At 46.6% G+C, this 24,174-nt stretch overlaps 1 protein-coding gene across 1 annotated transcript in view; it reads right to left on the bottom strand.

Annotated features, from left to right (window-relative positions):
• Window positions 1-2,755: 2,755 nt before the first annotated feature.
• LOC143766476 (uncharacterized) overlaps window positions 2,756-24,174 on the bottom strand; it is a 61,698-nt gene continuing 40,279 nt past the window's right edge. Inside the window, exon 7 of the mRNA XM_077254192.1 lies at window positions 2,756-5,716. Within this exon, the coding sequence (XP_077110307.1) occupies window positions 3,669-5,716 (2,048 nt within the window). The 3' untranslated portion in view covers window positions 2,756-3,668. The remainder of the gene's footprint in view (window positions 5,717-24,174) is intronic.

The following is a 24,174-nucleotide window of genomic DNA, read 5'->3' on the forward strand; positions in this document are numbered from 1 at the left end:
TTTTCAATTGTTCAAATGAAGTTTGTTGTTCATCACCCCTAGGACCAAAGTAATCACTATTTTCATCTTTTAAAAGATAATACAAAGGCCTGGCCTTGTCTGCAAAATTTTCAATGAAGTCCCTTCAAAAGTTTGTAAGACCCAAGAAATGTCGCAATGCCTTCTGTGATGTTGGAATTGGTAGAGAAGCAATCGCCTCTAGTCTTTCCTGCACTTAGTAACCCGATATTTACCCTGGTTACCATTGCAACAGTAAAAAAAAAAAAACAGTACATACTCACCTTCTGATGTCGGTGACATCACCGCTGTGCTCTGCTTTACTGCCGGCACTGACACATTCAGTGCAGGAAGCTCTGAGCAGCAGTGCATAACCCTGTGGACGCCGGGGGACGTGACAGACATCAGAAGGTGAGTATGTACTGTTTTTTGTTTTTACTTTTACAATGGTAACTAGGGTAAATATCGGGTTACTAAGCGCGGCCCTGCACTTAGTAACCCGATGTTTACCCTGGTTACCCGGGTGCTGCAGGGGGACTTCGGCATCGTTGAAGACAGTTTCAACGATGCCGAAGTTGTTCCCCTGATCGTTGGTCGCTGGAGAGAGCTGTCTGTGTGACAGCTCCCCAGCGACCTAAACAGCGACGCTGCAGCGATCAGCTCGTTGTCTATATCGCTGCAGCATCGCTGAATGTGGCGGTACCTTAACACTTAATTGGGCTCCTGAATCAATAAGACATACCTTCATATAGAAGTCTCCTCAGCTCAGGATGTTTTCTGGCTTTGAAGTCGTTTCTCTGCAGCACGGTGAAGCTGTTTGCGCAATCACATTATAAAAGGTTTTTTTTTTCTTAATTATTTCTCTCGTCAGTTTAATTCAGGATCCTATAAACTCTTTAATTGTTTTTTATTTTCTGGAGCAGATCCTCATTTGGTGTATGCTCCAGCGTTTTAACTTCCCATTTCTTAATTATTAGGTTGTTTCAATTATATTCTTTCCCCTTTTCATTTAAGAAAATTTCTTTTTGTGGTATAACATACTCCCAAATAATTTGACAAACACATTTCCACTTTTAACTTTTAACAGTTGTGTCCATAAGTATTGGAAAGTTCCTAGATATGGAGTGAATGTTTTGTTGTCCTCTGATTGGACCCCAATCAGAGGACAACATCTGACATCTGTTATGATGACCCCACATGGACACAACTGTTTATCACTTATCACTCTCCCATAATGACAGTTCTGTGCTGTGTTGTGTATAAATATGTGATTCTTCAGAATTTGCTTTAGTCTGTGCCTGATGAAGAGATCGGAGTAGTCTCGAAAGCTTGCAATTTGTTACCATCTTTTCAGTTAGCCATTAAAAGGTATCAACCACTGAGGACTGTCAACTTTAAATATTTTTCTATCTACTGGCTAACACGGTACCAAGATATATATCTTTCCCACATTATAAAAGGCATCCATCTTGTCATTGAAGTTTGGAATGTCGTCTACAATTTTCATTAACTGAAGATGTGTTTTTAATTTGTGCTGCTCTGTCAAGTAATGTTTTTCCGTTGTAGTTCATCTGCCTATAAATCTACTGAAACATCTGGATCTTGTGCGTCTGGTACAAATGATGCGGCGCATTGTCTTCATGTTTGTTTGATCTTGTAAGAACAGAAACCTTTTTTATATCTTGAAGTAAAATAGATGATCACATATAAATGATTACATCAAAACCTGCGCTGGTATAACTGCCTGTCGACAAAAATCTCCTACACTGTCAGCAATTTTAAGATAATAAACATAAAAGACTGAATTGACATGCTACAAAGTCCAATATTGCAGATGAACAGACCAACCGGCGTTCCTGGTCAGAGAAAAAGAAAGTCAGTTCTCATCCTTACCACGGATCCGTGGAGGGAATGTTGACGGTCCTGAATGAGGATCTGCTGCCAGAAAGATTCCTAGAATGTCACTTCACTGGCCAGGCAGGTAACAATACGTTATGTCCTTATAGATAACACGGCAAAGTTTCGGAGGAAGATCCCAAACCCCCTCGGTGCGGTTAGTGCGATCGGCGCCTGCGCAGGACTTGTGAGCAGTAGTACGCAATGTGACCGCACACGTGACGGAGGGTAGGGGTGGCGATATGGACCAAAAAAATACAACGCGTTTCGGAGACACCTGTCTCCTTCTTCAGGTATGGTCTGGAAGTTTGGAATGTCGTCTACAATTTTCATTAACTGAAGATGTTTTTAATTCGTGCTGCTCTGTCAAGTAATGTTTTTCCGTTGTAGTTCATCTGCCTATAAATCTTCTACTGAAACATCTGGATCTTGTGCGTCTGGTACAAATGATGCGGCGCATTGTCTTCATGTTTGTTTGATCTTGTAAGAACAGAAACCTTTTTTATATCTTGGTGCAATTTAGATAATAACTCTGTTCGAGTATCAATTTGATCTTAAATTTGTTCAATATGTTCTGACAATATCAAACAATTTGGACAATCCAAGTAATCCCCGTCACACTCTTGTGTCACCTTGTGTGTCAGTATGATCAATGTCTTGTGTGATAGTACATGCTTTATGTGTTTGTGTTTCAGTTTTCTCAAAGACTAAATTATTGTACTCTCGGACCATGTGCATGACATTTTGAAGCTTTCTCTGTAATTTTTTTACTGACAAAAACCTCTTATCAATTTTAAGATTCTCTGCTTCACATTGCCTATATAAACTAGACCAAAATTGTGAATCTGTATGGCTATGAACAAACTTAAACACCATCACACCTCCTCCTCCATGCTTCACGGTGGGAACCAGGCATGTAGAGTCCATCCGGTGACTCGGATAAACTTATCCTCAGAAGCAGAGGTGACTCTTGGTCTTCCTTTCCTGGGGCAGTCCTCATGTGAGCCAGTTTCTTTGTAGTGCTTGATGCTTTTTGACACTGCACTTGGGGACACTTTGAAAGTTTTCCCAATTTTTCAGACTGACAGACCTTCATTTCTTAAAGTAATGATGGCCACTCGTTTTTCTTAGAATTTGTATTATGGCAAGAAAAAAGCAGCTAACAGTCTATTCAGTAGGACTATCAGCTGTGTATCCACCAGACTTCTGCACAACACAACTGATGGTCCCAATCCCATTTATAAGGCAAGAAATCCCACCTATTATACCTGACAGGGCACACCTGTGAAGTGAAAACCATTCCCGGAGACTACCTCTTGAAGCTCATCAAGAGAATGCCAAGAGTGTGCAAAGCAGTCATCAAAGCAAAAGGTGGCTACTTTGAAGAACCTAGAATATAAGACAATTTCAGTTGTTTCACACTTTTTTTGTTAAATATACAATTCCACATGTGTTAATTCATAGTTTTGATGCCTTCAGTGTGAATGTACAACTTTCATAGTCATGAAAATACAGAAAAATCTTTAAATGAGGTGTATCCAAACTTTTGGTCTGTACTGTAGTCATCAACAGAAAGAAACACTTGAGATATATCACTCTGTAATGACTCTATATAAGAGTTTCACTTTTTGCATTTAAGAATTGAAATAAATTAACTTTTGATAATATTCTAATTTAGTGAGAAGCACTTGTATGTGAGTATGTAAAAACAATTAAGAACATAAAAAAGCTTCTCCCCGTGTGAATTCTTTGGTGGCTAAAAAGAGATGGTTTCTTCACAAAACATTTTCCACATTATGAACATGAAAATGGCTTCTCCCCGTGTGTGTTCTTAGGTGGGTAACAAGATGCACTTTCTGGTTAAAACATTTCCCACATTCTGAGCATGAAAAAGGCTTCTCCCCTGTGTGAGATCTATGATGTCTGATAAGAACAATTTTATATGTAAAACATTTCCCACATTCTGAACATGAAAAAGGCTTCTCCCCTGTGTGGGTTTTCTGGTGGCTAACAAGATTTTCTTTGCGGCTGAAACATTTCCCACATTCTGAACAGGAAAAAGGCTTCTCTCCTGTGTGATATCTATGATGTCTGACAAGATGTGATTTATCTGGAAAACATTTCCCACATTCTAAACAGGAAAAAGGCTTCTCCCCTGTGTGAGATCTATGATGTCTGATAAGAACATTTTTATCTGTAAAACATTTCCCACATTTTGAACATGAAAAAGGCTTCTCCCCTGTGTGATTTTTCTTGTGGCTAATAAGAGTCGATTTCTGGTTAAAACATTTCCCACATTCTGAACATGAAAAAGGCTTCTCCCCTGTGTGGGTTTTCTGGTGGCTAACAAGAGTCGATTTCTGGTTCAAACATTTCCCACATTCTGAACATGAAAAAGGCTTCTCCCCTGTGTGGGTTTTCTGGTGGCTAACAAGATTTGCTTTGCGGTTGAAACATTTCCCACATTCTGAACATGAAAAAGGCTTCTCCCCTGTGTGAGATATATGATGTCTGATAAGAACTTTTTTATCTGAAAAACATTTCCCACATTCTGAACAGGAAAAAGGCTTCTCTCCTGTGTGAGATCTATGATGTATGATAAGAACTTTTTTATCTGTAAAACATTTCCCACATTCTGAACATGAAAAAGGCTTCTCCCCTGTGTGGTTTTTCTGGTGGCTAACAAGAGTCGATTTCTGGTTAAAACATTTCCCACATTCTGAACATGAAAAAGGCTTCTCCCCTGTGTGGGTTTTCTGGTGGCTAACAAGATTTGCTTTGCGGTTGAAACATTTCCCACATTCTGAACAGGAAAAAGGCATCTCCCCTGTGTGAGATCTATGATGTCTGATCAGAACATTTTTATCTGTAAAACATTTCCCACATTCTGAACATGAAAAAGGCTTCTCCCCTGTGTGGGTTTTCTGGTGGCTAACAAGATTCGATTTCTGGTTAAAACATTTCCCACAGTCTGAACATGAAAAAGGCTTCTCCCCTGTGTGGGTTTTCTGGTGGCTAACAAGATGCGCTTTCTGGTTAAAACATTTCCCACATTCTGAACAGGAAAAAGGCTTCTCCCCTGTGTGAGATCTATGATGTATGACAAGACTTGATTTATCTAGAAAACATTTCCCACATTCTGAACATGAAAAAGGCTTCTTCCCTGTGTGGGTTTTGTGGTGGCTAACAAGATTTGATTTCCGCTTAAAACATTTCCCACATTCTGAACATGAAAAAGGCTTCTCCCCTGTGTGAGATATATGATGTCTGATAAGACCTCTTTTATCTGTAAAATATTTCCCACATTCTGAACAGGAAAAAGGCTTCTCTCCTGTGTGAGTTCTTTGGTGGGTAACAAGCTGCGCTTTCCGAATAAAACATTTTCCACATTCTGAACATGAAAATGGCTTCTCCTCTGTGTGAATTCTCTGGTGACTGACAAAATCTGATTTCTGGTTAAAACATCTCCCACACTCGGAACAAGAAATTCTATTGTCTGCTTTGTGAAGGTTTTGTTGTTTGAGAAAGGACTTTTCTAGGGGAAAACTATTTCCATATTCTGAAAATGAATATGTCTTCATTGCTTTAGGAGCAGTTCGTTTTTTAATGCTTATTTTGTGACTTTGATTTTCCTTAGTAGTCCGTAATGAATCAGAAGATAGGACCTGTTCCACAGGATCAGATGACAGATCTTTGCTGTGAAGGGGTGATGGTATATTTGGAGTAATGGCATTCCCTTCAATTGTATCCTGTGGAATCTCATAATCATCTGATTTAAACATTGAAGACGTCAGCTGTCCTGCTGATCTCCTGGTACAGTTATCTGCCAATAATAAAACCAAGTATTATTTTAGAATAAAATATCCTTCAGTTCTATATTTTTTACCATTTCTACTTAAACGGTCTGTAAAAATGGCAAGTTATGCAAAGTTATTGAATTATTCACCAAGATAATGACAGTTTACAGTTTACTAGACTATGCTCAAACCACATTAAGCATCCATGCTTTTGGCATTACTATAGTGAGAGGAAACCACTTATTTTACTGCACGTGTACACAATCTAGGCACTATGTGTTGGGTCATAACTTGGGATATTTGCAGTTTTCACTTTGCAATATCCACTGATCGTGCTAATATCTGAAAATTGCCAGTGGAGTCAAAATAGTCACTATTCCAATAGATTAATTTATTGAGCATTATAATTGTACAAAATGGAGTCACTTTAACCCCTTTATGACTCTAGCTTATTTGGTTTTGCGTTTTCATTTTTAGCTCTCCTTCCCAGAGCCATACCTTTTTTATTTTTCCGTCAATATGGCCATGTGGTGCTTATTTTTTGCAGTACAAGTTGTACTGTTGAACGACATAATTGGTTTTAGCATGACGGGTACTAGAAAACAGGAAAAAAATTACAAGTGCGGTGAAATTGCAAAAAAGTGCAATCCCACACTTTGTTTTTTGTTTGGCTTTTTTTGCTAGGCTCACTAAATGCTAAAACTGACCTGCTATTATGATTTTGCAGGTCATTACGAGTTCATAGACACCAAACACGTCTAGGTTATTTATCTAAGTGGTAAAACAAATTTCCAAACTTTGCAAAAAAAAAAAAAAAAAAAGTACAATTTTTCGTTCGCTGCAGCATCTCCATTTTTCGTGATCTGGGGTTGGGTTGGTTTATTTATTGTGTGCTAACATTTTTAATGATACCATTTCGGTGCAGATACATTCTTTTGATCGCCCGTTATTGCATTTTAATGCAATGTCTCGGTGACCAAAAAAACCTCATTCTGGCGTTTCAATTTTTTTTTTCTCGCTACGCCTTTTAGTGATCAGGTTAATCGTTATTTTTATTGATAGATCGGGCGATTCTGAATGCGGCGATACCAAATATGTGTATTTTTTTTATTATTATTGTTTTATTTTGAATGGGGCGAAAGGGGGGTGATTTAAATTTTTATATTTTTTTTCATATATTTAAAACATTTTTTTTTTTTTTACTTTTGCCATGCTTCAATAGCCTCCATGGGAGGCTAGAAGCTGGCAAAGCCTGATCGGCTCTGCTACATAGGAGCTATGCTCAGTTTGCTCCTATGTAGATTTACTGCATTGCTATGAGCGCCGACCACAGGGTGGCGCTCACAGCAATCAAGCATCAACAACCATAGAGGTCTTCCATAGACCTCTGGCTGTCATGCCGACGCATTGCTGACCACCGATCACATAACACGGGTTAGCGATGCACGCATTTCCGGCCCGATGGCCGGAAGCAATAGTTAAATACCGCTGTCAGCGTTTGACAGTGGCATTTAACTAGTTAATAGTGGAGGGTGGATTGCAATTGCTATTGCGAGCACATGTCAGCTGTTCAAAACAGCTGACATGTCGTGGCTTTAATGTGGGCTCACCACCGGAGGCCACATCAAAGCGGAGGTTCTGACCTCGGACGTACTATCCCGTCCGAGGTCAGAAAGGGGTTAAAGGGATTTCATCTGCTCTGGTTTTCTGCAATTTTGTCATATTAGGGATTCTGCAAATGGTGTGCCCCATCTCCTCTGGGATCTGCTCCTGCAACGTCTGCTTCAGACACGAGACGCGGCCTTACTCATTCTGCAGGCGATGCTGGTAACAGAGGTGGGGTTGGAACCAGAAGCTCTTGGCGGTGCAGGCTCTGCCCAGCCACTAAGATTAGGGTGCCTGGCATCTGTAGTACCATCCAGTCTGGCAGTATGGGTATGTGTGCTATCAGCTGCAGTAATCTGCTCCCTGTTTTAGCCAATTGGAAAGCACCACATCTTTTTTAATCAGATAAATTTGTATTAACCATAACAAGATTTACAACAGATCACATGTTCATACGTATTTTATGTTTTACAGTAAATTAACCCCCGATGGAGACCATATCAGGAGCAAACAATAATTCGTCCATAGTTGACAATATCAAACAGAGTTCCAGTTTACCATAAGTTGTACTCTATAATACTATATACTGGTATAACATTAATTAATCCTATCCAACCACAGCTGCCATAGTTTATGGAAGAAATCCAGCTCGTCTCTCCTGGTGTAAATACTTTTCTCAAGCTCAATTATGTGGTTCGTTTCAGCAATGAATTCGCGTCTGGACGGAGGCTCCTCTCTAACCCAATATTTTGCAGCTTCCTTGCAGCAAACAATAATCTTGCAATTACAATTTTAGTCGTATTGTCAGTTAATATTTCCTCCACATACCCTAATATACATATCAATGGATCCCTAGGGATAACGTACCCATACACCACTCCGATGCGGCTCAATACTACAATCCAATAGGAAGACAATCTGGGACAATGCCAAAGCTCATGCAATATGTCCGCCTGAGATTGAGAACACCTTGGGCAATCAGAGTTGGACTTCGAAAGCACCACACCTTACTACAGCTTGAAGCATATTGTCAGAAGCTGCCAGATACAGCCTTGATCTCTTATTGTTCAGTCCTCTGTGCTCAGTTCCCGACTTCTGTATTTGTTTCCTGTTGTGACCCCAGCCTGTTTACTGACTACTCTTATGTCTCCCGAGTAAGTATTTTCTCTGGCCTCTTGGTTCTGACACGGTTATCTGTCTATTCTTCTTCCCATCTTACTCCACAGAACAATAGGTAACACTGTGCTCCAAGGCTAGGGGTCTCTGTGCAAGTTCAAATCCATGAAGAGGGGTTAAAGAAGTTGAAGGGTAATGGGCAAAACTGTGACTATAGACAATAACACATCCTCAGGAAAAAAAACAACTGAGTAGTGGTGAATCTTCTCTGGAGTAATTGGAGTATGGGACTCGATGGCCCTAAGCAATATAAACTATCGGTATGGGACTCTGTGGCTCTAAGGCTAGTTTCACATTTGCGGTAGAATCCACAGCGTTTAATCCGCAACCTGAAACGCACGATAAACCGCATGCAAACGCGTTTTTCTAGACGCATAAGGTAACGCATGCAGTAAAAAAAACGCAAAGTTTACACGCTTTTTCATGCGTTTGCATTTTCTGTGCGCATGGTGAAAAATTTAACAGGAGAAAAATCTAGATAACCAGACACCGCCAATGGGACTACAGTGGGCGTGTATTATGGGTTATCTATATATAGACCTTTGGACAGCTGAAATCTTCAGATTTTTCTACTGTATCCTGTGTCATGATGGATCTTCACATAGAGAGCTTTTATTTCAACCTGGATTTAAGTATCAAGCTGTTTCTTTCCTATGCATTTGCTTGGGAGCAACAAAGAAATCGAGAAAGGCAGAGAAGGACACTGCGTCGGCGTTTTTGGAGACACCACATTATTGAACTCCGGGAGAGCCATGGAGCCTACCACACGCTATATGGCGAGCTTAATGCCAACCCGGACAAATTCCCAGAATATACCAGGATGTCTCCAGAGACTTTTCAGGATTTCCTTGGTCGTGTCCAAGGAGATATCCAGAGACAGGACACCCAGCTCCATAGAGCGATTCCTGCAGAGGAACGTCTCCTGGTCACAATAAGGTTTGTAATAATTCTAAACATATGCCTGTCATAATTATTATTGTTCTACCATGTATTATTTGATTTTTCCTTTATGTGTTTAGCAAACCCCCATCATAAATGTAATTGTTTGTAATTTTTCTTTTTTTTGGCAGATTCCTGGCTACAGAGAGAGCTTATCATCGCTCCACTTTCAGTACCGGCTTGGAATTTCCACCTTGTCTGGAATAGCTGTGGACACCTGCCGGGCTTTGTGGAACAGTCTCCGGGATGAATTTATCCCCCTACCCACCACGGACATGTGGATAGAAATTGCCAACAAATTCTGGAGAATGTGTAATTTCCATAACTGTTTGGGAGCAGTGGATGGAAAGCACATATGCATTATCAAACCTGCCAGATCTGGATTCAAGTACTTTAACTACAAGAAATAATTTTCTGTAGTGCTCGTGGCAATAGCAGATGCGGACTGTCACTTTATCTCCATGGATATTGGAGCTTTTGGCCGTGGCAATGATTCACAGACTTTCAAGAACTCGGATATGGGCCAACATTTGTATGGCAAAACTTTTAATTTTCCCCTGCCACGACCTCTCCCCAACACTCAAGGCCCACCAATGCCATTTGTTATGGTTGGGGGATGAGGCCTTTCAGATGTGTGAAAACCTACTGAAGCCATATTCCAGTCGGGACTTGAGCCACACTAAAAGGATTTATAACTACAGACTGACCAGGGCCCGAAGAACAGTTGAGTGTACCTTTGGGATTCTTGTCTCAAAATGGCGCATTCTTGGGACAGCCATTAATCTAAAAATGGAGACAGTCGATGAGGTTGTCAAAGCCTGTGTGGTTCTCCACAATTACATAATGGCTAAGGAGCGACCCAACATTGAACTGGATGAACCAGTTGCAAACCCATTGCCAGATTACCAGCATCAAGTGTTGAAGTTGCCCACATGTGGGACCAATTTGCTGCCTATTTTGTTTCTGACATCGGACGTGTGGCATGGCAAGATAATATTGTGTAAAATGTGCTGTTGGGTTTGAGTCTGTACCAGTTATGTTTTAAATGTTACTAATATTTTTTGTTAATAAACAACGTGTTTTGATACCTGTACCGAATCTCCTATGTCTATCCTCTAAAAACCACTTATGTTGTTAGTGGTAAGGTAGTTGACTTCATTTACATCCTGAATCTGTTCTGCGGTATCTATTGGACGCAGACTGAAGAGACAATGGAGGTATAATACAAAGCAGATCTATACTCACCAGTTCATGTGTGAGAAATAATGACTTCATGATGCACAAAACCCAGCCTCATGAATTCACTATTTCTGACACCTGTCCAGGTGAGTATAGATATGCCTTGTATGACCTCCATTATCTCTTCAGTTTGTGTAAAATAGATTATGTAGACTGAAGAGAAAAGGGAGGTTATACAAGGCAGTTCTCTACTCACCAAGTCAGGTGTCATAAATAATTAGTTCAAGATGCAGAGTTTTGTGCATCATGAACTCACTATTTATGACACAACCTGTTGAGTATAGATCTGCTTTGTATTACCGCCATTGTCTCTTCAGTCTGCGTCACATAGATTAAGCAGCGTGAAGAGATTATGGAGAAAATACAAGTAATATTATTTTTTGACAACTCATAGCTCCATACCAAACACACAAAGCTGCAGTGTTCTACTTAATAACTCCTGGAGCTATGAGGTGGCCAAAAAACAAAGTATTCAGCGCATGGTGTGTGTTGCCGGCGGTGAAAAACACAAATAACCAAACAGTATTGGGGCAAAAAACATTAACATTTATTTAAAAAATAAATAAAATTAACTGCGCCGCCTTGGGGTAGAGTGACGGAACTGGGGTGTGTGTAGCTGTCAGGCCTGGCTGACTAAAGACGATGCAGGGGTTGCAGGAGAAGGGGCAATTAAACTAGTGGCGTCAGGGAGTTCAGGGATGGTACTGGAGGCATGGGAAGGCAGAGACACTAGAAGGGCGAGACAAACCTGACATCACAGACACATTGGTAGGTGAGGGGGGAGGGACCTCAATAGTCCGCTTTTTCTATTTCTCTTTCCATTTTTGGGATCGGCGATGCGGTCTGGGGAGCCTCGGTGGACTCATTTCTTGCGGCCTGGTCATGGTAGCCGACCTGTGATGGTCCGTGTGCTGCTGCTGCATGGTGGTGGTGCTGAAAAGCATGCCAGGGTCCAGCTGCTGCATGGTGGTGGTGGGGAAGGCCATGCCAGAGTCCAGCTCCTGCATGGTGCTGGTGGGGAAGGCCATGCCAGGGTCCGGGTGCTGCTGCTGCATCCTGGTGGTGGTGAAAGCCATTCTAGGGTCCGGGTGCTGCTGCTGCTGCATGCTGGTGATGGTGAAAAGCATGCCAGGGTCCGGGTGCTGCTGCTGCAGCTGGGACCTGGTGATGGTGGCCAACCTGTCCTGATCCGGATGCTGTTGCTGCTGCATGGTGGTGGCAGGGGAGGATGTCCAAGCAGGAGCAGCAGTTGGCATGGTGGTGGCGGTGGGATGTCCAACAGCACTCAGCATGATGGTGGCGCTGTAGTGGTGTCCGGCAGTGCTTGGAATGGTTGTGGCCATGCAGTGGTATGCAGCAGAGCTCGGCATTGAGGTCAAGCGTGACAGTGTTGGCATAGGTGGAAATGCCACCACTGGCTGCTGAAAATATCGAGTCTGCTGCATAGCCTGCACGTAAGCAGCATTGGACTCATGCATGACACTAAGAAGGAGATCAGGAGTAAGGTTTTCCGACATGCCCTTTTCTATTTGATAAAAAAAAATGATGTGCTGGACTCTGGAGGTCGGCTTTCACTTGGTGAAGGTCTCTGGTGACATCCTGAATAAGTGTATTCATATGGTTTAAGCCACGATCCAGTCTATCACCCATCACCTTGGAGTCCATCGTGAAAGATCGAGCTCAGGTGCAAAAACTGTCCGAGGCCCTCTGCCGCTGCTGGGAAGAGCCCCCAAAAAAGAGGCAGAGGACTGGGAAACACCTGATGGACCAGCTTCCTGGTCTCCAGTCTGTGTTTCATGCCCACTTGCTGCTGCGCTGCTGGATGGCTGTGACGGGTCCGTGGCTGTTTGATGAAGGACTGCTCTAGAACTAGGGTCAAGAGTGCTGTTCCAGGTGCTGTGAACAAAAAAACCCAAAAAAACATTAGTACAAAACATTTATAATAGTAAAAGCGCCAACTCCTGTGGAATTGAAAAATACAGATTAGGCAATACAACACAATCCAATGCAACTCAAAAATACTTACGTTCTCTGGGCAAGGACTGGTCTCAAAAATGCCAGCAGATGCTTATCTTTTCTGATCCTTGCACCCGGCTCTCTTGACGAAGGTCCTTGTTGAAACGATCCTTCATCGAACGCCATTGTGTTCTGACAGTGAGCACTGTTGAAAAAATAATAATGGTTAGACAATGCACTTTTGGCCGGGAACACACAACTGTGTGTGATGAGAGAAACTCTCAGGAGTTCCTCTCATCACACACAGTTGTGTGATCCCAGCCAAGGTCACTGCTGCATCACACCGCATTGCAATACTTACGAAATGCCTTGTGGACCCAAGCCGGGGCGTTGTCCCAGCCATGCCACATCGCTTGGGCCACCTCATTCCATAGCCGCTGGATCGTCATGTTGTCCGAGTGCTGCGGAACCCGGGTGTCCCACAACGGGACTCGCTCATGGACCAGTGAGATGAGGATATCGTTATCAATGAGGTCCTCATCCCGTTCTGGAACCTAGAAAATAAATAAATACATTAATGTTGGAGACATTAACATAAGCAAAAGATAGAAAACAACAGATACAGAAAACAGGCAAGTATATTCAAAGTAAAGAAAAAAAAAGGAGTTAAGAAGAAAAAGGTAAAGAAAGAGCAAAGTAAATAAGTGAACAGTCAAGAATAGTAAAGTCAGGATACCGTAAACAGGGTACAATCAGTCAGGTATACTTACACGCCTCCTTGCCACACGCTGCTCCTGCTCGGCCTCTGCCGCAGTTGAAGAACTTCTAAAAAAGAAAAAAAAAAAATTGTCACATGTGTAGATGTGACAGAAAACTTACCAATCTGAGGAGGTGAGTAGTCACTTCACTGTCATTTCCACCTTGTTCAGGCCCGAGACGTTGCTCCTCAGAAGAAGAAGATGACATTCTGATGCATGCAGCAAGAAAAAAAGAGACAGAAATTATTAGGACATATAGAGAGAGAAAAAAGAAAATACAGACATTGGCTTTGACACTCACATTGTCCAAAGTGGTGATTCCTCCCAGGTTCTTTCCAGCGTCTGATCTTCTTCCCAGTCTGCATAGTTGTGACCTGTAAATGCTGTGATATATGTGATGCAGTAACCCCTGTAACAGGTAGGGGGCGCTGCATGGTCTCCCCGGGATGTGCACGGAGTTGTATTGAAGCCGTGAGAATTGACCTGCAGTGATGTCAGGATCACGTGACCAGCCCATGTGATCCATTACTGTGGGTGTGGTTACAGGTACATAACATGACCAGAGTGTGGGTCACATGTTCCTGTGTGGTTCCAGTGTTTGGACCTGAAGGGTCCAAGTGTAAAATCCCTGAGGGAGTTCCTGAGGGCTCGGTGTGTTCCTGTGTTGGAAGCCTGAGAGGAGGCTTCCTGGAAAGCACCTGCTGGCCTGGGATCGTCCTAGGAATGACTAGGATCCCGGAGCAGTGCACAGTGGAACTGGTTAAGGGAGGACCAGCGTGTTTAGAGACGGCAACCCGGAGTCACATGTGCTGTCTGTGACTTGGGACGTTGGTGAAGTGTACGGCGTACGGACACCCTGGTAACTGGGCGAAGTGAGAGGCCCAGCACGTTAGTGTCCGTGAGACAAAGCCATACACTGAAGTGTTTGAAGATGCAAGTTAATATCACCAGTTGGTGCCTGTTGTGTTTCATGTTTTGAACTGTGCGTAACCCGGTTTATGACGCTTAATAAACCGCATGGACTGCTTTGTTTTATAAACCCGTGCCCGTGTGCTTGAATATCGCGGCCAAGTGAGTGTCCCCCAACACTCTCAGTAAGAGAAACCTTACAATTGGTGGAGAATTTTGGCAACAATCCCGCTAGCACACGTGGAGTTAATTGCTGTGGCAGAGCCACGAAGGTGACAAGCGTCCAGCGGTAACTCGGCGGGGTTACGAAGGTGACAAGCGTCGACTGTGACTCGGCGGGGTCACGAAGGTGACAAGCGACAGCGGTGGACCCGTGCAGAGCCGTGTGGAGCATAGCCGTGGTTGCAGCGAGAGGTTCCACAGCAGGCAGAGCTGTAGTGTCTTGTGGTTGGCAGCACCTGGAGGTGCCGGTTGTGTGTGACTGCAGCGGGAGCTGGTGAAGTGACATAGAGGAAAAAAAAAAAAAAAATTTTTTTCTCTTTTTGTGCAGACTCTTAAAGGGCCAGTACAAGCCCAGAGACAAGGGGTGTACTGTGCGAACTGGGGCCTGAGTGCTGTGGGGGAGTCCACGGGGTGTATCCCAGGGAGGGGAGTATCCCTAATAGTGAGCGGTGGCCCAAACGGGGATGGTTGCCCAAAAGGGGGCGGAGACCCAAAAAGGGGCGGTAACCCAAATAGGGGTAATGGCCCAAAAAGGGGTGGAATCCCGAAGGGGGGCTGAATCTCGAACCGGGGTGGTATCAAAAAGCGGAGCACTTGCCCAGAAAGGGGGCGGAGCCAAAAAAGGGGCGGCAATCAGTGAGGTGTCACGACTGTGTCCTTTTTGGCTGGATGGAAAGTGTGTGCAAGGGTTGATAGACCCGGGGAGAGAAGCGTCTGTGCTGAGAACCCGTCCAGGAGATTCTGTGTCACCTGGCGACACTGAATATCTCCAGGTAGCCACTATCTACATTGTCGCAGCGGAGGTTTCCACATACCATGAGGTGGTTGTAGACCCGATCTTGCCGTATCCTATGGTAATAGGACAAGATTTGGTAGCACTGTGGGAAAAGGCTGAAGTGTTTGTGGATATAATGTGGATGTCAGTTAGTAAGGTTGAGAAGGCAGGCCTGACCAGAGGGAAAGGTTCGACTGCCCAACTAACTGACCTGACGTCACTTGAAGTGTGCCACAATACGACTGGTAGTGGTCTGCTGGATAAAACATGTGGAGCTGACACCCAGACAGAGAGTGACTTGCAGGGTCATCAGACTGTGGGGTGTGACACAGATTCTGGGGGTGACTGTGACAAGTCATGGCCAGTAACAAGCGCATATGCCCTGGTGACAGGTGGAGGACGGGGTCCAGGACCTGTGGTAACGGGTGGAGGACGGGGTCCAGGACCTGTGGTAACGGGTGGAGGACGGGGTCCAGGACCTGTGGTGACGGGTGGAGGACGGGGTCCAGGACCTATGGTGATAGGTGGAGGACGGGGTCCAGGACCTGTGCTGACGGGTGGAGGACGGGGTCCAGGACCTATGGTGACAGGTGGAGGACGGGGTCCAGGACCTGTGCTGACGGGTGGAGGACGGGGTCCAGGACCTGTGGTGACGATTGGTGGCGACTCCCATTCAGACGGTGACGCCAGTGGAAAAGAGTGTAATAAGGTTGACTCAGGCAATTCTTCCTCCCGTCGCCGGAGACGTAAAAGAGCCAAAGGGGCTGAACCAGTTGCTCCGTGTGAGGAATTGACGGAAGATGCTGAGGACCTGGGGTGTATGAAGTACTCTGTAGTCCCAGGGAAAAGGGACGAACCTAATGACGTCACCGCTGAGACCCAAGAGAGGGCCGACCCTAACAGTGCAGAGTCGGAGGGTGCGGAAGTGGAGGAGGCCACCAAGGAGATGGTGCCGGAAGTGAATACCTCCTCAAGTGATGGATGTTTCACCAATCCGGAGGATGGGGGAAGCGAGATGGAATTGGTTATAGAGACGGTGAACGACCATGTCGAACAAGAAAGGGTCCTGAAACAAGCGGCTGAGCGCAGAGTGGATGAGCTGGAGAAGGAAGTCTCGGAGCTCAGAGGCCACCTGTTCAGGTGGCAAAGTGTGTATCAGACCCTAAAGGAAGACATTGTAGTGCTTAGAGAAGCACTGAAAGGCCCTCTACAAGGAAAAGAGGTGGTGGTCGCAGACTTCTCGTGCCAGTACCAGAGTGGTAATGAGAGTAAAGCTGAAGAGGAGTTGGCGCTAAAAGCAGAACAAGATGGTCACCCGGTTGTGACAGGTGTCTTGATGGAAAGGTCCATGGCAAGGCAGGAGCCATCTGTTCTTGAAGGAAGTGAGACTCCGCTCTTCAAGTGCGTGATAGATGTACCCATAGAGGCGCAAGATGCATGTACCCGCGAGGGTGTGCATGAGGCCTTTAAAAAGGCAGTGGAAGCGTCTAGTGTGCACTGGGCACTGGAGACGAAACAGTTGGTGGTACTGTCTACTAAGGAAGTCACAGTGAAGAGGGTGGCTGTCCTGAGGGACATGCACCTACGGTGCCTCCGCACGAAGCAGAGGGTCCTGTGGGAGAATGGTGAGGCCACTCGTTGTTTGGAGCAAGCCAGGAAAGCTCAAAGTCGTCTGGGCTTGGTAGAGGACACAGTCCAAGTGCCCAGAGCTCTGGTAGCGAAGCTCATTGGCCGATTTGGAAAAGCGATGCAGCAGATGGTGGATGTGTCAGGTGTGAAGAGACTGAGGATTCCGGCTGAAGACGAGGCCCAGGTGGGTGAAGATGGAATGGTGTCATTCCTGGTTGTCGGGTCCAAGGAGAGTCTAGCGAATATCCGGATGCTCCTGAAGTATCGCGTGGCCTACCTGAGAGAAATAGAGCAGCTGAGACTGTACAGACGGCAGGTCAATAAACAGCTGCAGAACACAAGGTGGCAGCCGCCTTCTTCCCATCGAAAAGGAAACAAAAAGGACATGTACAGTAGTAGACGTAGTGATGGAGGGTCAGACTCTGATCAGTTGCTAGTCTCGACTGTAAGTGGGACCAATGTCCGTACCAACCGTGGGTGGCGACCCTGGAGAGAGAGGTCGAGTAAAGAGACAAACTTGACTAAAGGTTTGGTGTCACGGACAGACTGTAACTTAAGGGCCAAAGCTCAAGGCCTACATGTTGACCGCTGGGGGCGGGGTAAACTCAACAACTGGATGGGTCTGGGTGATGCTCAAAACCGACTGAGACGGTTCTCTCGACAGGTAGGGCAAGGCAACGTGCATGACATATCCCGTGATCCCACGTGTATGACAGGTGTTCAACCCTACAGGTGTGAACAGAGGGGGGGGATATGTGATATATGTGATGCAGTAACCCCTGTAACAGGTAGGGGGCGCTGCATGGTCTCCCCGGGATGTGCACGGAGTTGTATTGAAGCCGTGAGAATTGACCTGCAGTGATGTCAGGATCACGTGACCAGCCCATGTGATCCATTACTGTGGGTGTGGTTACAGGTACATAACATGACCAGAGTGTGGGTCACATGTTCCTGTGTGGTTCCAGTGTTTGGACCTGAAGGGTCCAAGTGTAAAATCCCTGAGGGAGTTCCTGAGGGCTCGGTGTGTTCCTGTGTTGGAAGCCTGAGAGGAGGCTTCCTGGAAAGCACCTGCTGGCCTGGGATCGTCCTAGGAATGACTAGGATCCCGGAGCAGTGCACAGTGGAACTGGGGAAGCTACAATCCTTCAGTGGCTCTGGACTGACTAGTGTGTGCCGGCCAGGCAAGTTGGTGATCCCTGTAAGGCAGCTTACCCGGAGGTGCGGACTGGCAAGGAGTCAGCAGGTGGAGCCGGAGCTCCCGTCAGGTACGATACAGGCCGGTAGTGCTTGTGAAGCCCTATGAACTGTGTGGTCTCCCTTGGGAACTGGTTAAGGGAGGACCAGCGTGTTTAGAGACGGCAACCCGGAGTCACATGTGCTGTCTGTGACTTGGGACGTTGGTGAAGTGTACGGCGTACGACGGACACCCTGGTAACTGGGCGAAGTGAGAGGCCCAGCACGTTAGTGTCCGTGAGACAAAGCCATACACTGAAGTGTTTGAAGATGCAAGTTAATATCACCAGTTGGTGCCTGTTGTGTTTCATGTTTTGAACTGTGCGTAACCCGGTTTATGACGCTTAATAAACCGCATGGACTGCTTTGTTTTATAAACCCGTGCCCGTGTGCTTGAATATCGCGGCCAAGTGAGTGTCCCCCAACACTCTCAGTAAGAGAAACCTTACAATGCCCACTCCCTCTTTTTATCACCTTGTATGTGGGGGAGGCTAATCAGTGTCTAGACAGGTTTTCCTGTGGTAAAACGCATGCGTTCACAAACGCAAATGCAGCGCCCCAGAGTCCTGGTCGTTGCAGTGCTGTGGCTTCGCCGCTAAGGGGAGCCATAGTACGTTCGATGGCACCGAAGGAGTTCCTCCAATCAGGTATCACAGACACCAATATGTTTCACAGCTGGGCCTCCGGGGGGAGCTAAGGGTGCTATTCATTAGGCCACTCCCCACCATAGTGGGTAAACTGGGGGTCAGGCAGGAAGTTAGAGAAAACGCTGACGGGATTGAACGGAGCAACACCCTGTGGCAGAGGGTGTTGTGAAGGGAGAGACTGTAGGGTCTCTGCCAGGGGTGGGATCCTGGCAGAGGCTTGGCATTGAAAGAACGTAACGGGTCCGCGCAGGCTCCTGGAAGCGGCGGGACTCAAGAAAGGACTAGAAGCGAGATAGATTGTGCTGAGTGAGAAACGAGATCAAGCAGAAGGAGAATACCAGCAGGGGTTTTGTTGAAAGAGGCAGCACCTTGCTGAGGCGCAATACCGGTGGCCGGAACGCCGAGGGAGTGGATTAGAATACAGCTTCAAGCCATACTCCAAACAGCGGCAGGACAGTCGGTCTCAGGCGGGCTGTCTACCACATATCACCTATGAAGTCTTGGGGGGCAATTGCGGGAGAGGGGCGACTCTAGGGTCCCGGAAGAACTCCAGGCCTACCTGACAAACGGGTGCCATTCCAACCTGAATACAGGGAAGGGGTGGATTACAGAGGAACATCAAATCGAGTTGTGAGGGAACTTAAGAAACAGACACAACCGTTGTGGGGTTACTTTCCGTGAGCACAGCAGGGAAGGACTACAACACATAGCGCTAGAAGGAAGGCACAGATTTCCACCTGAGAGGAGAACTCTGGAGGTGCCATTGGACCGGCCGGACTTGCGCAGCCTGGTGAACCGTATTCTGGACTGAGGACTCAGAGATCTCCAGTAAAGAGGTAAAGAGACTGCAACCTGGTGTCCTCGTTATTTACCGCGACTTACACCCCACAACCGCACCGCTACATCGCTACCATTACTACCATCTATTACACCGGACGTCCCCCACTGACGGACAGGGCCACGGACCGGGTCTAGCCACCGTGACAACCCCGAGACTGAGAACTAGAGGCCCGGCTCCGGGTACCCCTCGGCCCTGCGGCGGTGTGGGGGCGCTCCAAACTTGGCGTCACGAACAGGATCTACTTAAGCCTGAAGAATCAGGTCATGTGTGCCTTGGAACTGTGATTTGTTGTGCTTAGACTGTACTTTATTGCAAGACTGTGCTGCGCCACTAGCCGCCAAAAGTTCCCGCCAAAAGGCGCCGCCATTGCTACACCCAAGGGGAAGGAGGGCGTGTTATGGGCGGAGACCCCCAGTGTGGCGCGAGAAATGGCTACCGCCCCCTGCACTTCTGGCTGCAGAGGAATGACCTGCCCCAAAGCAGAAGAGAAACACCCCTTGATATGCAACGGCGGGAAGCGGGTGACGGAGAAGCCCGACCTCGGAGAAATGGCGGAGTTAGGTGCATGCACTGCCACCGACTATCAGGCAGCGATGATGAACGGCGAGTGCCTGAGCGAGGAAGAAGCAGTTCCGGCCTGCCCTTCTTCACCGGAGATGGACCGGAGGCCTGCGGACCCGACAGCGGAGTTACGTCCACCAATCCCGACCTCGGAGTTAGAGGAGGAGGAACCACAGCCAGCGGAGCCGAATCCGAGCATCCCATTGGAGGAGCCCCGGTCCGGGCTGCAGCAGACTCCAGCGTCCTCGTTAACGGACCGGAGCGACACCGATGGAACCATATTAGGCGCAGGTATGGCCGACGTCCCTGCTCCCCTCCGCGAGCCCGCTTCCATGACCCACCTCTATCGCAGTAGGGAGCGACTTATCTCGGCAGGGCTAATGGTGCTATCCCCCGATGACCTGGGGAGGATGGTGCCACCGCTGTCGACTGGAGTGGGGGAGCCTGTGGATGTGAGCTTAGATGGAGTAGTTCTTCGGTGGGACACCCCCTGGTTTAGAGCAGATGGATCCCGGGAGAACGGGTCCACTCTTGCAGTGCTTACATGGGAACAATATAGACAGTGCTTGATTCTGCAGTGGAAAGGACGGAAAGGAGCTGAGTCGATGGGCCCATCGAAAGTACAACAACCCCCCCCGGCATGGGATGACAGAGACGCGGTAAGGCGGGGCACTGTGTTGGCCTACCATGTAAAAAGGGGGTGGGGCCTCATACACGAGCCGGGACTGGATACTGATGTTTTCGTTGCGCATTGTAACGTGAGGGCTCCCTGTTGTGGCCGAAGCGGAGAACCGTTACAAAAGGGGGATCCAGTGACCTACAGCCGCCACTTGAACCCACTCGGGTGGTATGCACGGAATGTTCGGCGGTGTATGTCTGGAGCCGCGGCACTTGCTACCCCAGACCTGGTCCCGGGAGCACCTGAACTTGTCACCATCGCAACGGTACGTCTAGTAGCAGCCCCAGAGTTGGCCAGTCGAGTCCATCTGCATGTTCGAACCGAGGACACTGGCGCTACAGTGGCCGGGGGCCCGGAGCCCCAGCCACCGGAAGAAGAATAAACCTCGGAAACCATGAAAAATGTAAATAGTTGCTACTTTGTTGCTTTAACTGTTCTTGTTGCTGCTAAACCCGTCCAGGGTTAATGGATCCCTTTGTTGACCCGGGATCCCCTTTGTTTGTTTTTCTTTTTCTTGAAGTTTTTGCACCAAGTTACATAAACTGCAGTAATCATGGACTGTGCATGATTCAAACTTTCCTTTGTAAATAGTTTGCACCTTCTTAAAGGTGCTCCCTACTGGTTTTAGTCAAAGACACTTTGTGAAGATACCTTTCCTACTGGTTCTAGTTAAAGACACTTTGCGAAGATATCATACCGGAACCTTTGCATGGACTGGTAGGCTGAGAAGACGAGCTACCTCGGAAAGACTTGGTCCCCTCTTAAAGGGGATGTGAGAAACTGAACTTGAAAGTGATACTGTTATAGAACAGTAATGTGATAATGAAGCTTTGAAAAGAAATGTAACTGTTTTACATGCTAAGTTATATGTGTTGAATTTGTTGAAATGTGAAATCTAAATAATGTTTTGCAGAAAGAAAAGATGCAGAGAGCCCGTAGGGGTAGATGTAGAGGTCTGCATAGTTGAAAGTAAGAGAAGTAATAATGAAGGTGAGGATAGAAGGTAAACCCCGCGTCCCCATTGAAAGTTACTTTGTTACTAAGGACAGAGAGTGAACCCGTAGGGGTTAGAGAGTGAGTCCTTAAGGGAGCCAAGTAGAGTCGGCTCAGAGTTCTTCAAACGAAAGGAATGTTATGTCTGTACTGTGTATAGTAGCGAAAGGCAGTAGGCCCTGGCTGAACAGGGCGGTCCTGTAAAAGAAAGGAGAGGCAGTAGGTCTGGTGCCATAGGGACAGGCGGTCCTGCAGGTTCAAAGTAGGAGAATGTGAAGTTACCCTGCCCTGTAATGTGATTATAGGAAGGCCTTTAGTGAACTAAGAGTGTACGTTTCTTAAAGGCAATGTTAATTTATTGTTCCAGAGTTTGCACTAAGTAGAATACCCGGTTGGGTAACAGGAGTTATGCATAGCCTGTAATTTATAATGTTGACCATGTTTGTAACGTTAAAAGTGTCCTCACCTCCCATAAAGGGAAGCCTGTTCAAGTATACTTATCGTTTTGCACTCAACAAAATTGTATGTCTTTTTGCTAATCTGTATTGTTGTTTTTCTTCCCAGTCCCGGAGTACTGTGTTTAACCAGGGGGGAGTGCAGCTCCCCAGAGTCCTGGTCGTTGCAGTGCTGTGGCTTCGCCGCTAAGGGGAGCCATAGTACGTTCGATGGCACCGAAGGAGTTCCTCCAATCAGGTATCACAGACACCAATATGTTTCACAGCTGGGCCTCCGGGGGGAGCTAAGGGTGCTATTCATTAGGCCACTCCCCACCATAGTGGGTAAACTGGGGGTCAGGCAGGAAGTTAGAGAAAACGCTGACGGGATTGAACGGAGCAACACCCTGTGGCAGAGGGTGTTGTGAAGGGAGAGACTGTAGGGTCTCTGCCAGGGGTGGGATCCTGGCAGAGGCTTGGCATTGAAAGAACGTAACGGGTCCGCGCAGGCTCCTGGAAGCGGCGGGACTCAAGAAAGGACTAGAAGCGAGATAGATTGTGCTGAGTGAGAAACGAGATCAAGCAGAAGGAGAATACCAGCAGGGGTTTTGTTGAAAGAGGCAGCACCTTGCTGAGGCGCAATACCGGTGGCCGGAACGCAGAGGGAGTGGATTAGAATACAGCTTCAAGCCATACTCCAAACAGCGGCAGGACAGTCGGTCTCAGGCGGGCTGTCTACCACATATCACCTATGAAGTCTTGGGGGGCAATTGCGGGAGAGGGGCGACTCTAGGGTCCCGGAAGAACTCCAGGCCTACCTGACAAACGGGTGCCATTCCAACCTGAATACAGGGAAGGGGTGGATTACAGAGGAACATCAAATCGAGTTGTGAGGGAACTTAAGAAACAGACACAACCGTTGTGGGGTTACTTTCCGTGAGCACAGCAGGGAAGGACTACAACACATAGCGCTAGAAGGAAGGCACAGATTTCCACCTGAGAGGAGAACTCTGGAGGTGCCATTGGACCGGCCGGACTTGCGCAGCCTGGTGAACCGTATTCTGGACTGAGGACTCAGAGATCTCCAGTAAAGAGGTAAAGAGACTGCAACCTGGTGTCCTCGTTATTTACCGCGACTTACACCCCACAACCGCACCGCTACATCGCTACCATTACTACCATCTATTACACCGGACGTCCCCCACTGACGGACAGGGCCACGGACCGGGTCTAGCCACCGTGACAACCCCGAGACTGAGAACTAGAGGCCCGGCTCCGGGTACCCCTCGGCCCTGCGGCGGTGAGGGGGCGCTCCACAAACAAATGCATGTGCTTGCGAAGGCATGCGTTCACATAGACTGAAATGTGTTTTTCGTCACATTACTTCCGCTAACAACCGCATACGTTTCGAGGCGGCAAATTCACGCCTCTGAAATTACAACATGTAGTGTTAAACGCGCCAAGTCGCAGACAATGAAACAACGCATGTGTCGTCAAACGCGGCAAAACGCAACCGATCGCAGACACTTGCATCCCTAATGTTAAAGATAGGATTACACCACGCATGCAGAAAATTGCGGCACAAATGCTGCGGACACAACCGCAAATGTGAAACCAGCCTTAGCAATGTAAACTATCGTAAGGACCAGTATTTTCTGTCAGATGAATGTCAAGAAGAAATATTAGACATTTAAATAGAACTTTTTATAACAGTGCAGAGCTGAGGGATCTTCAATTTAGATCTCAGGCATTTGGTAATTGAAACCTTTTTTAAACACTCCCAGGGAGTTACAGCCTCAGATAAGTGAGACAGGCCGATCCCACCACAATCAAACTATCATACAGAATGAACAGGTAAAAAAACGTTACATCCTCAACAACAGCGTAT

The sequence above is a fragment of the Ranitomeya variabilis genome, chromosome 4 (genome assembly GCF_051348905.1).
Source record: "Ranitomeya variabilis isolate aRanVar5 chromosome 4, aRanVar5.hap1, whole genome shotgun sequence".
NCBI classification, from domain to species: domain Eukaryota; kingdom Metazoa; phylum Chordata; class Amphibia; order Anura; family Dendrobatidae; genus Ranitomeya; species Ranitomeya variabilis.